The sequence below is a fragment of the Tachysurus vachellii genome, chromosome 25 (assembly GCF_030014155.1).
Source record: "Tachysurus vachellii isolate PV-2020 chromosome 25, HZAU_Pvac_v1, whole genome shotgun sequence".
In the NCBI taxonomy this organism is placed as follows: domain Eukaryota; kingdom Metazoa; phylum Chordata; class Actinopteri; order Siluriformes; family Bagridae; genus Tachysurus; species Tachysurus vachellii.
The window spans coordinates 8621934-8635267 of NC_083484.1; the positions used below are offsets into that span (position 1 = coordinate 8621934).

The following is a 13334-nucleotide window of genomic DNA, read 5'->3' on the forward strand; positions in this document are numbered from 1 at the left end:
TGACCGATTAGTTCCTCAGGAGCTTTTGGTTGCACTATTATAAACTCTTGTAGAAAGGACATTATTTACATTTACATTATTTACTGTCTAGTGTCACTCAAATGAGGATGGATTCCCTTCTGATCCTGGTTCCTCTCAAGGTTTCTTCCTCATATTATCTCAGGAAGTTTTTCCTTGCCGCTGTCATCTCTGGCTTGCTCATTAGAGACAGGGATAGACATATATAGTATTTTAAATTTTAGGTTAATATTTTTAAATTAATTTTAAATGTTAATTGTATATATTTATTTGTTTATTTTTCTTCTTCTTCTTCTTCTTCTTCTTCTTCTTCTTCTTCTTCTTATTATTATTATTATTATTATTATTATTATTATATATTTATTTCTTTTTCTTTCTCTTTTGTTTCCGTACTTCTGTAAAGCTGCTTTGAGGCAAAGGAAATTGTTAAAAGCGCTAACAAATAAATTGAATTTTGATCATTTTAATTTGAATGTAACCAAGCCAAATACAAAATATGTGACATTCAGACAAACTGACTTCATCATGAGGCCATTGTTAGACATGGAGAAACCCGCAGAGGTCCCGTCCGCCTCAGTACCAGTGGACCATAATCAAATACATGGTCTGAGGCACTGAAGAAGCTATGATCTGTGCCAACCTGATACCTGTCTCCCTACTGCTCCAGGAAATGAGCTCCAGAGGAGGGACATGATTGTGACCTTGATAGTGCTGAAAAATTGTGCTGCATTGTTTGAGGTTGCTGAAGGGAATATGAACAGAAGTGAGGGACAAAAGGTGAAAAAGGCAAATTCTAGGAAGACTATGAGAGTAGAGACATACGAAGACAGCAACAGAAAATGTGTGTTTCAGTGAACATGTGATTTATCAGTCTGACATCACACGTCATCCAGTACTTTCATAGGGGACTGTACATGAGAAAGACAGGTAAAGCTGAAAGGGAATAAAAAAGAGAATGAAAACTAATAGAAGAACTATTTAGCCAAAGTGAAGAAAGTGATGGTGTGTGTGTGTGTGTGTGTGTGTGTGTGTGTGTGTGTGTATGTGTGTGTGTGTGAGTAGTGAAATACGGAGTGAAGAAACATTTGATTATGAGTCCCTTCAAATGATCAATGATTTCATTAATAAGACTGATCACATGCCTGCCACTTCAGTGACATGTCTGTGATCAATGCTCCTTACTCACACTCTTTCTGTCCTCTCTCATACACACGTTATCCTCTATATTCATTCAATATTCCCCCCCACAAGAGTAAGAACTGCAAAGTGGGAAGCACAGAGACAGGGAGCAAGAAATGTGTGTGAAGTGAAAGGAGTTGCAGAGTGAGAAGGGGGGTTGTGGGGCAGTGGGAGAGTGAAAATCCATTCTGAACCACATTTTCAATTAGGCTCCACAAGCTGTTATCACAGGTGTGTGAGAATAGGGGCGGCAGGAGTGCAGATGTCTGAAATGAACCCTTATCTGAGGCACAAAGCTGGGCCATGACATGCTATCTGTAAATTACTTTCCGCTTGTGCTGCTTACACGAACTTTATTCCTGTCTGGTGACATTACCCTCTATTTGCTCTATTTGATCATTTAAATGCCTGGCTTGAGGAGGAGAATGCCCTCCTCATCTCACACTCTCATTTTTACTGTCTCATGCGTGTTTAAAAATACATAAATTTGATCATATAGATATCTTTTTCCCTTACAGCATGTCTCAAATACACAAAGATTTTTTCACACAATGATTTCCTGCAACTGTTTACAGTTATTTACCCTTAGCCCAGACTTTTAAGAAAAAGAGCCCCAAATCATGTTTTTAGGTGCCAAATCCTGCACCTTGCAAGCCTTAGCATAAATTCTTTTACAATTTTCCAAGCTCTCTTCCCTCCTTGCCTCACACCCTCTTCACTTTTCCACCATTCTCCTTCATTCCTCAAACTACTTTCTTCAGGTTTTACTCAGTTTAACTAACTTGTCCATAAATGATTTATCTGACAATATTTTTTTGGTTTATAATGTTAAAGTCTCCTTCTTTACTACTCATCTGGCTGGAAAGTCTCTCTCTCTAGGTCTCTTTCTGGAAGTAACAAAAGAATCAGGGGACTTTGTGGTCCACCTACATCGTGAATGCTCGGGTGGTAGAGCGGCCAATCAGACCATTGTGGTAGCACAGTTGGTCTCTTTAAGCTGCTCTCTTTAAACAAGAAACAAGACAGAAGAGAGAATGTAAGAGAAAAGTCACATAGCGTACATGACTATCAGCTCTACTTTATTTTTGGATGTATTGATGGTTATGCAGTAATTGCTTCATAGCGCATACTGGTCATAATCCATGTAAAGCAGGTTGGCTAATAAAACCTTAAAAATGGAAAACTTAAATCTGACATAAAAACTGTAAAGAGAAAGTAAAGAGAAAAGCAAAAACGTTGTTTTAAGAGCTATGTTCAAATATGTTCAAAGTTGCAAGATGTGCTACCGATTCTATAACACAACCTTTTTTCATCTTGTTTGTCAGAAACAGCTTAGACTTTTTACCTGTCTGAACACTAGGGGGATGTTTTGTCTTGTGCCATGTGCTTTTGTTTTTGTACATGTTAGCCCCACCCTATCTTTATCCTTTCCTACCTCTGCACACCTGTCCCTTGTGTTTTAAATAATTGCCTTCCCTATTATTCCAGTTGTATTGTGTGTTGGTTGCTGAGTCCTTGTTCCTGTGTTTGTGGTGTCTGGTTTGCTATGTCTCCTGGTTTTCTGTTTTGTTGTCTCAATTCCTTTGTCTTCCCCAGTGTTTTTTCACGTGTTTATTTTTCTTACAAAATCCCTTTTTAGGTTATCCCTGCATTTGGGTCTAATTCCTTTTCTGACATTGTTACACCAAAAGATGAATACTAAAAGCTTCCACCATGTCCTGAGCAGCTGTGTGATCTGAGCAGACACACGTCTCTGAGCAAGTTTTCATTAAAAGCTCCCTGCCCCTTGTATAGTGAATGTAGTCTTATAATATGTATAATAGATAATAGATAGTATAATAGAACAGTAAATCTCATGTAATGTATTCTACTGTTATTATCAATTGCATAACTGGTATCAAATCAGCCCCTCTGCTACAACCTGTCATGGACATGGAGATAAAATAGACCCAAATGCAGAATAGCATTAAAAAAACAGGATTTATTAAATAAAAACACAAAACAAAGACAACAGAGTATTCCGCGCTGCTCAAAGCAATGCGGCTCAACTAAATACTACTAACAATTAAACACACGAGGAACAGGTGTGCAGAGGCGGGGAGGAAGAGACAAGGGCGGGGCAGACATATGACACCAAACATAAACAAAAGCACGTGGCCAAAGTCCAGGCTGAGTCCTGACACAACCACTCACTCACTCACTCACTCACTCATTTTCTACCGCTTATCCGAACTACCTCGGGTCACAGGGAGCCTGTGCCTATCTCAAGCGTCATCGGGCATCAAGGCAGGATACACCCTGGACGGAGTGCCAACCCATCGCAGGGCACACACACACTCTCATTCACTCACACACTCACACACTATGGACAATTTTCCAGAGATGCCAATTAACCTACCATGCATGTCTTTGGACCGGGGGAGGAAACCGGAGTACTCGGAGGAAACCCCCGAGGCACGAGGCACATGCAAACTCCACACACACAAGGTGGAGGCGGGAATCGAACACCCAACCCTGGAGGTGTGAGGTGAATGTGCTAACCACTAAGCCACCGTGCCCCCCCTGACACAACCAGTCTTCTTTCTTTCTTTCTTTCTTTCTTTCTTTCTTTGTTCTCCCGGGCAGTTGGGCCTTAGTCTGGGGGGCTTTGCCTTACATCAATTATATTATGAGTATAGAGTAACAGGACTGAGGATGAGTTTGACTGGTAATTATAACCACAACAAGAATGTGGGAATGTATCAGTAAACAATTAGCTGTTGGTCTATAGTCTATGGATATTATGATATGGTGATGTTCAAATAAGTGTTCAAAGCAATAAATCACTGACCTGAGGGTGGAGTAAAGCAGCTTAAGGAATAGTTTAATTTCTCATGACAGAACTAAGTCTTGAATTCCTCTTAAACTGCAGCAAATTACTTTGTTTTATTTATCAATAAATTGTCATTTTCATGTATTTTTTTATCAGTTTATAGTTAGTTCCCTTTCCAGTTGTCATACCAGCTATAAATAGTTGTTCCCTCAGACTACTTCCATTAATGTTACATAAATATACATACAGAAATCTTTACCATATTGGTGATTGTACATTTTTCTTATACCTTACAAAGTCTTTTTAATGTTATTTATTATGTGGTCTGTCCACTATACAAGTGTGAATGAGCTATTACTATAAAAATGATAACATAATAGAAGTGCATTACTAACCTATCATTTGAAAAATTAGATTTCAATATTCACACCACTCTGGCATATTTAACATGACAGAGAAGTGTAATTTAATTTAGTGATGGTTGTGTTTTACAGTGAGATATCGACAGTGTGTATAGTACAAATTATTACTCTGCTCAGCTTGCCAAAAGAAACCATATGTTGCAGAGTAATTAGCCATTACAGAGACGAATTCACAGTCATTAGAGCAAAATTGCATCTGTACTTTTTAAAACATGAAAGATATGTGGAGGAATTAATGGAAGGATTTATTTTATTAGAATTTATTTTAAATTGAGGCATTACCAAAGAATTGTAGATTATTGCAATGCTTTAGTAATGCCTCAATTTAAAATATTATTCAACTAAAATGTAGATACAAGAAACAATAATCAGAATCAAGTAAAACTGTTCTGACTTAGAATTTTTGTCATTAAAAAAGAGTAACACATCCTATTTAAAATAGCAGGTACAACATTGAGCATTGTAATGCCCTTAAAGGCTGATTCCAACATAATTTATCATGTATTTTAGTGTAACCATGTGTACAAACTTTACAAATTTGAACAATATCAAACAATCCATGAAAAAGTTGAAAGTTGTTTCAACAAATTCATTGTAAAGTGCCAAACCCCACTGACTCATTGACATGTTGAAACCATCATCTTAACTACAGTGCCCCACTGCACCAATACCAATATTAACTTTTAAATGTGTATAACATTAAATACATAAATATAATTTTATTTAGTATCTCTGACTTATTAAGAGGCTATAGATTAAATATCTATCAACATCAATAGTCTCAATGGTTCATCGAAGATGGAGGGTGGTGGACCCAAAAAAAAAGCTCAACCTCCACTAATATGGTACAGCCAAAATGTGTTAAAAGTTAGACAACAGCACCCCCCCCCCCTTAGTTTTGGTCTCAGCTTTGTTATTTTTTTGTTATTTATATAATGTTGTTTCTGCATTTGCATTCTCTTCAGCCCCACTTTGTGACAATCAAAAGTAGAATTGAGGCCACTCCTCACTCAAGAGAACATTATTAACATGCACATGTGTGCAAAAACATAACAAAACATTGCCCAGTGCTAGTTTTAAACCTCATTTCAGACAGCCAAGAATGAAAACCAAATGCAGCTGAAAGGTACCAAAGAAAATCAGTATTTTTCTTCTTTTAATAAAATAAAGAAAGCAACAACATTGTAGTTAATAGACTGGATTAATATTGTTCAAGTCATGTCAAGATAAGTCAAGAAGCTTTTATTGTCATTTTAGCCATATATTGCTGACACAGTAAACGGTGAAATGAAACGTTTCTCCAGGACCATGGAGCTACAAATAAGGACATAGAGCTACATAAGACAAAATATAAAACAACACATAGCTAAGGACTTAAGTCCTAGTCACATAAAGTGCAACATGTGCAACCTAGTGCAACAGTGCGAGACAAGGACAGTGCAAAGAGACACAAAACACTACAAGACAAAATACACAAAGTGTACAAAATAGCGCTGACCAGTGTGCATAGTGTATTATATATATATATATTACATTGTGCAACAATTGTAAACATATTCAAACTTATGTAGTAGCAGCAGCTAAATGAAGTATTATGGATTGCAAAACAATATAGTGTGCAAAAGCAATAATTGAGTGAGTGATTGATTTGTACAGTCCAATGTAGTTCACAGAGTTGGGTGTAAGTGTGTTTATTTGGTATAGTTCAGTTCTGTTTGTTCTGGTTCTGGTTGTGAGAACCCAAATGCTACCTTTTTCCAAATGGCAGTAGAGTTTAGAGTCTGTGTGAGAGGTGTGTGAGTTGCTGTTGGTTTTGCAGATGCAGCGTGTGTTATGAAAATCCATGATGGAGGAAAGAGAGATTCGGGTGATCTTCTCAGCTGTCCTCAGTATCCATTGCAGGGTCTTGAGCTCCGAGATGTTGCAGTTCCCAAATCAGGATACTCTCAATTGTCCCTCTATAGAATGTGGTCAGGATGGAAGAAGGGAGATGGGCTTTCCTCTATCTTTGTAGGAAGTAGAGGTGCTGCTGGGCCTTTTTACTGATTAAGCTGATGTTGAGTGACCATGTAAGGTTTTCCACCAGATGAACACCAAGGAATTTGGTGCTCTTGATAATCTCCACGGAAGATCTGTCAATGTTCAGCGGAGAGTCGTCGCTCTGTGTTCTCCTGAAGTCAACATCCATCTCTTAAGTTTTATCAACATTTAGATACAGGTTGTTGGCTCTACAGCTGTTTCACCTCCTCTCTCTATGCTGACTAATCGTTCTTGCTGATGAGACCCACCATGGTCTCTTGACAATTTATTCTAGCTGTGCATTGCTACATGATCCTCAGTCAGCACAGTGAACAGCAGTGGACTGATCACACAGCCCTGAGGGGCCCCAGTACTCAGTGTGGTGGTGCTGGAGATGTTGTTCCCAATTCAGGCTGACTGAGGTCTTCCAGGCCCAGCCGGCTCAAGTTCTCATTCATGTGTTGAGGGATGATTGTGGTGAATGCTGAAGTGAAGTTTACGAACAGCATTCGTGGTTATGCATCTTTGATGTTAAGGTGGGTGAGGGTCAGATGAAGGGTCGTGGCAATGGCCAAGGGGGGCAGTAAAGGTGGTAGCTAAGTTTGATGTACGTCATGAGGAGCCTCTAAGCACTTCATCATGATGGCTGTGAGCGCGAAGGGACGACTGTAGACTTCTTTGGCACAGGTACAAGGGTGGTTGTCTTGAGGCACGTAGAAACAACGGTGCTACTTAGTGAAATGTTAAAGATGTCAGTGAAGACATCTGCACATTACCTGAGCACTCTACCAGGAATGTTGCCTCAAACCAAGCATAGAAGTCATTCAGTGCATCTGTTATGGAAGCGTCACTTTTCACAGACAGGTGAAGTTGCCCTGTAGTTCGTGATTGCCTGGATGCACTGCCACATGTGCTGGGTATCTCCGCTGTCCAGGAAGTGGCTGTGCATGGATGAAATCTCCAGCAATACTAAACAGTCCTTTGTGGTGATACTGCAGATCACTAATAGCCCTATAGAGCTCAAATAGAGCCTCCTTAGCATTAGCTCTGAGGGGAATGTACACTCTGACAATGAAAACAGTGTTGAATGTGTGTTGTGTGAAACAGTGTTGTGATGAGCAGTAACTAGAAACAAGCACAGAGTTCTTGCACCATTCAGTATTTATGTAAACACACACAACACCACCGTCCCAAGCCATACCACACAGAGCTTCATCTCTGTCAAGACAAAACGTGTTGAACCCGTCTAGCTGAATGTCTAGAGTCTGTTTTTAGCCTAGCATGGACACATTCCTGCTTGCCATGCTTCCGCTTCCTCGAATACCGCTTCTAGCATCCCGTCTCCTAGTCACTATCATCCGGCGACACTGAGGACTGGAGACTGGTTTCCGTAGAAAGCCGAGGTCACAAAGTCTTCCAATCCGATAATCATCAAGCAGGTTTGTAGTTGCATTATTACTGTGCTTTAACAGCGCAAGGCAGTCATAAATATAAACTCTGCTGTCTCTGGTGTCCATGTACTTTGAAAAGTAGCACTAAACATTTCAATTTTGTATCAGGAGTGGCTGCTGTGTGTTACTGTGCCGCCATCTTGGAAACAATAATAAAACACCACATTGAGCATGATATTGCCCCTGCCCCTGTAAGTACCATCTTGTAGTTAGTTTGCTTTGTGAGTAGTTATTGACTGAGTCCTTACTCCTTTAGGTTTTACAGTAAGTTTGTTCATTTTTATTGTTCTGTTTAATATCATCAAAATGAGGCTATGCACTGTCTCCTCAAAGTTCTCGCAACACTGACCATATAGCATATAACTGACAAGGCTACAAATATGTCAAGCTTATTTGATAAGTCAATTACAATCAAGTGTTCATATGATATAATCAATACTCTGTGTCAGATATTAGACAGCATGTCAGTAAAACTGCTGGAAGTTTCTGGAAGATGAGTGTCAGTTATCTTGTAAGAGAATTCTTGTACACTTTCCCCTCTGTACCTCACACAGTTTCTTTCAGTTAGGCCTCACCCCTAAAGTGCGCCTCATTTTTCTTTCTTTTTTTTTTTTACAATTTACAATTAATTAAACCTCAAAATTGTTTTGAGCATGTGGGATCAAACCTATGATGTGGGAAATAGAATTGTACAGCAAGTTAAGCTACAATTGTCAGGACTCTGCCTGGACTTTGGCCATGTGCCTTCTGCACGTGTCTGCCCCGCCCTTGTCTTTTCCTCCCTGCCTCTGCACACCTGTCCCTCATGTGTCATGATGATTTGTATTATTTAATTGAGCCGCGTTGCCTTGTGCAGCGCAGAATCCTCTGTTGTCCTTGTCTGCTGTTGTCTACGTCTGTTGTCTTTGTCCTGTTTCGTGTTCCTTTAGTTAATAAATCCTGTTTCTGTTAAGCTGTCCTGCATTTGGGTCCGTTTTTATCCCGCGTCTCTGACAACAATAAATGCCATGTGACTAACAAAATAAAACTGAAATTAGTTGTAAACAAATTTGAAATTTTTATTTAAATTTGGCTTGTGCAAAAAACTATAAATAAATATTGATAAATAATGTACTTCCAAACAAACATATTCAGGACCACTGTCATATTCTTTTCATAAAAATAAATATAGATCAAAAGAGAAGATTGCAACACAACTACATTTTTATGTTCATTATAATCTACTCCAGACAGTATTGTTTTGTGTAAATATATTGTTAAATCAATGAACATGTACGTAGCCTTAAACAGTGATCTAGACAGTACAACCAAAAGTGGCATAAACATATTTTCATTTGGCTGGAAATAATCTCTCACTAAATAAAAGCAAGTACTTGTTCAACATGCTAGATTTCCAGATTAATCTGAATAGAAATAAAATCAGATTTTAAAAAAGTATTTAATATTGTGTCCAAACAAACTTATTTATATTTATATTTTATATTTAGATTTATTTCTTAATATCTTAACAAATATAAGCTATAAGGACTAAAATATAGCAATCGGCTGTTGGTATTCAAATGTTCACAACTAATCCCTAGTAGTACTCTACCTCAGTACCAGATAATCAGACAGGCCATCAATACCATCATTATGCAGGAACTCTCAATGATCTCTTCTAAACTATTTCTTGATGATATTCCAGGTTCGCGTAGTTTTTGCAGTAGATATACATACTTTAGTAAAGCCATTAATGCATGAATGACCTTTGAATACTAATTCATGATGGAGGGATGATTTGAAGTATTTTTATTTACACTACATATTATATTTACATTTATAACATTTGGTAGATGCCCTTATCCAGAGTTCACTTTGTTACAGATCTAGGTACCAACAAATTAAAACTCATATAAAACAAATATTTTTTAAATATACATATAAAACAAACAGGAAAATAAGTGCTAGTTTAAGTGTTTCAGGAAGAGGTAGGTCCTTACCCATCATTGGAACTTAGCAATTGACTCAGCGGTTTGGACATCTAAGTTCATTTCACCAAAAGAAAAGAAGCTTGCTGTATATATTCCTCTTACCCTGAGAAATGGTGGGACCAATTGAGCAGTGCTAGAATGTCAGAGGAAGAGTGGTGTAGTTTGAGGAGTGACAAGAGCTTTGAGGGAGCTGGTCTATTTTTGGCTTTGTAGGCAAGCTTTGTAGGCAATGTTGTGAATCTGATGAGTGCAGCTACCAGAAGCTAATGGAGGAAGAATGTATGGTATGGGTGAACTTAGGCTGGTTGAAGATAAGTTGTGCAGCTGCATTTTTGATCATTTGCAAATAATGAATTGCATTCATAGGTAGGCCTGCCAGCATTGAGTTGCAGTAGTCCAGTCATATGACTTGACTCGAGTCGGACTTAAGTCGCACATTTGAGACTTGAGACTTGCTTGACAAATTTTAAAAAAGACTCGACTTGACTTTGACTTGACATTCATGACTTGAGACTTGACTCGGACTTGAGTTAAATGACTCAAAATAAATTGTTTTTTTGTTTGTTTTTTTAAATCTGTTTTAAACGCATGCAAGATCGTAATCTAACCATGTGACGCAGCAGGCAAGCAGAGGGAGAGCACGCACTAACTAATAAACCTTAACAGTCGTGACGAAACATGAAAGGCGCCACACCAAAAATAATTACGTTCGGGTACCAGGATTTTGTGCAAGATGAGAAGAGAAGAACAGCAGTATGCGACCACATCGCTCACAATTGAATGACAAAGTTCTATCAAATTAAATTTTTTGCAAGCGCAATGTAGTGTAAATGGTTGGTCACTGTTTATGTGGAAATGCCAGCTTTTTTGCAATAGCACTTGTAATTGGTCTTCAGTGTTAGGCTTTGAGTGAAAAGCGTATAGTATGGATTTTTTATGGGGATGCACATTATATATAAAAAACATAAATATAAATATAAAAATAAAAAACTTCAGAGTTGCAAGCACAGCCATATTCTTGTCTCGCATGCACGCATGCACACACACACACACACACACACACACACACACACACACACATTCAAATTAAAGGGATAGTTCACCCAAAAATAAAAAAAATTCTTTCATAATTTTCTCACCCTCATGATGTTACAAATCTGTATACATTTCTTTGTTTAGATGAACACGGAGGAAAATATTTTAAGGAATGTTTGTAACCAAACCATTCATGAGCCCTATTCACTTCCATAGTATTCTTTTTTCCCACTATGGAAGTGAATGGGGCTCATGAATGGTTTGGTTACAAACATTCCTCAAAATATCTACATGTGTTTTCATCAAAACAAAGACATTTATACAGGTTTGTAACATCATGAGGGTGAGAAAAAGATGACAGAATTTTCATTTTTAGGTGAACTATCCCTTTAATTAATAAATTACACTCGCTCCGATCTCTCTCTCTCTCTCTCTCTCTCTCTCTCTCTCTCTCTCTCTCTCTCTCTCTCTCTATTGTTTGTGTGATTCAATAATTTACGTTTTTTTGATTGACGTGATTGATTGTTGTTGTTATTCTGTTGTTAAAAAGGAAGGATCTAATTTAAGGATGTGTTCATGTCCCATTAAAAGGGAATGCCTGTTCAAAAAATGCCATTTGGTTGCATAGAAACCATTGTACTTTTTTATATATATACTTTTCCATGGTCTTCTGCCATGTTTGAGGCATATTGAAATTTTTCATGCTTTTCTGTTGGCCTTATTTCAGTTACATTTACATCTTATTCTTTGTAGTTTTGATTTTTATTCATTTTTAGATTTTTATTGTATTCACAACTCACCTGTATGTGGACACCTTTTAAAAATAAATGCATATAATCATTTTTGGTGCCAATAAAACTCTCATAGTCCATAAATACTGTAGATTTAACTTTGTTTAATATATACATTTAGTTAAATAATCAAACATCTGTATGACTTGCCAGTGACTTGCTTGACTCATGCTACGACTTGACTTGAATTGCTTGACATAAAGCAGTGACTTGACTTGACTCTCACAAAAAGAGTGACACTTGCTTACTTGTGACTTGCACATGTGTGACTTACTCCCACCTCTGCCATTAATCCTGACCAAATCTCCAACTCCATTCAATCCAAACTTGCAAGAAACCTCCACTAATCTTCACTGTTGGCTCCAGAGACACATTATTGTACTGGTCTCCAGCCCTTTGGTAGACTCCACCTGCTACAGTCAAATATTTAATATTTTGACTTATCAGTCCACCACTGCCATTTCTCTGCACCCAGTTCCTATGTTTTAGCCTTATTTCCATGTCAAGCTTGACCTGTATCTGAATGAATGCACCCATTCCGTTGCTTCTCTTTGATTGCTTTTTTGGATAATTTGCATGAATATGCACGGGTTTAGGTGAAATGAAACTGCACATGTCTGTCTAGTGTGAACTGGTGTTTCAAACCTATAATGTAACAAATTATTATATAATCGTTTATAGTAGTGTTAGTTACATGGTGAGAAAACTACACAAGAAACTAAGAAGGTATTGAATAACAGGTAAGTGTAAATCGCTTGGCTGAGAAGAGTAGTTTTTGGTTCTTGTATTTCTTGAACTTGCCTAGTTCCATTAATTATTGAACAACTGACAATACATATATGCTTTTACACGTTAAGGTGTTACATTGAGGGCATCGTCTTTCTAAATTAGAAGAATTGTAATTTACCTGGAAGACAAACTGAAGGTGACGTGTATTAGTTGCTTGATTTGAGGATCAGAATAAACATGTCACATGATAGTGTTAGATTATTATCAGGCTTTCAGTACCGTTGGATGTGGTGCTGGAAGCCACAGCCTTTTCGCTGATCTCAGTTTGGGTCAAGGATGATCTCTTGGTTGCCATGATGGTCTCTACCCTCTTTTTCTTCTCTGCTGTTGAACTTGCCTGGGACTGTGTTTCCATGGTGACTGCACATTCCTTAGAGCTGCATCTAAGCTGAGATACCTGCAAGTTGTACCCGAGAAAATGAAAGAGGTAAGTGAGGTGTAGTGTGTCAAAAATGTTAAGCTTTTCATACTACTCCTACTCCTACTGTGGAAAGGTTACCATCAAAGTTAGCTGGTAAGGTCAAGAACAACAAGTAAAATAACCTTCATGAGACATTCAGGATTTTTAACCCCAGAACTAAGGTTTGCGATTTCAGGACTAGTGCTTGAAAGAGTGGGTATGTTTGCAAGTGGGTATAGATAGCATAAACCACACTGCTCTTCTACACTGAAAAATACACAAAGGCAAACCCTTATAGGGATACTTTAGAAGGTGAGAAACTCACACCTATCAAAATGAAGGTTTGTTTGAAGCTCCTTCTGGGAATATCAGACTGCTGGGCCATTTTCTCTTTTAATAGTAAACTCTGTGTAAGCTTTTTTAATACAAGTAAATAAAATATCTGAAA

General features: G+C 37.9%; 1 protein-coding gene across 2 annotated transcripts in view; it reads right to left on the bottom strand.

Moving 5' to 3' along the window:
- The window catches only part of gli3 (GLI family zinc finger 3), a 131283-nt gene that overhangs the window by 103900 nt on the left and 14049 nt on the right, over positions 1 to 13334 (bottom strand). For both annotated transcript variants that reach the window (XM_060861474.1, XM_060861473.1), the window contains exon 2: positions 12706 to 12883. In XM_060861474.1, the coding sequence (XP_060717457.1) occupies positions 12706 to 12841 (136 nt within the window). In that variant the 5' untranslated portion in view covers positions 12842 to 12883. The remainder of the gene's footprint in view (positions 1 to 12705; positions 12884 to 13334) is intronic.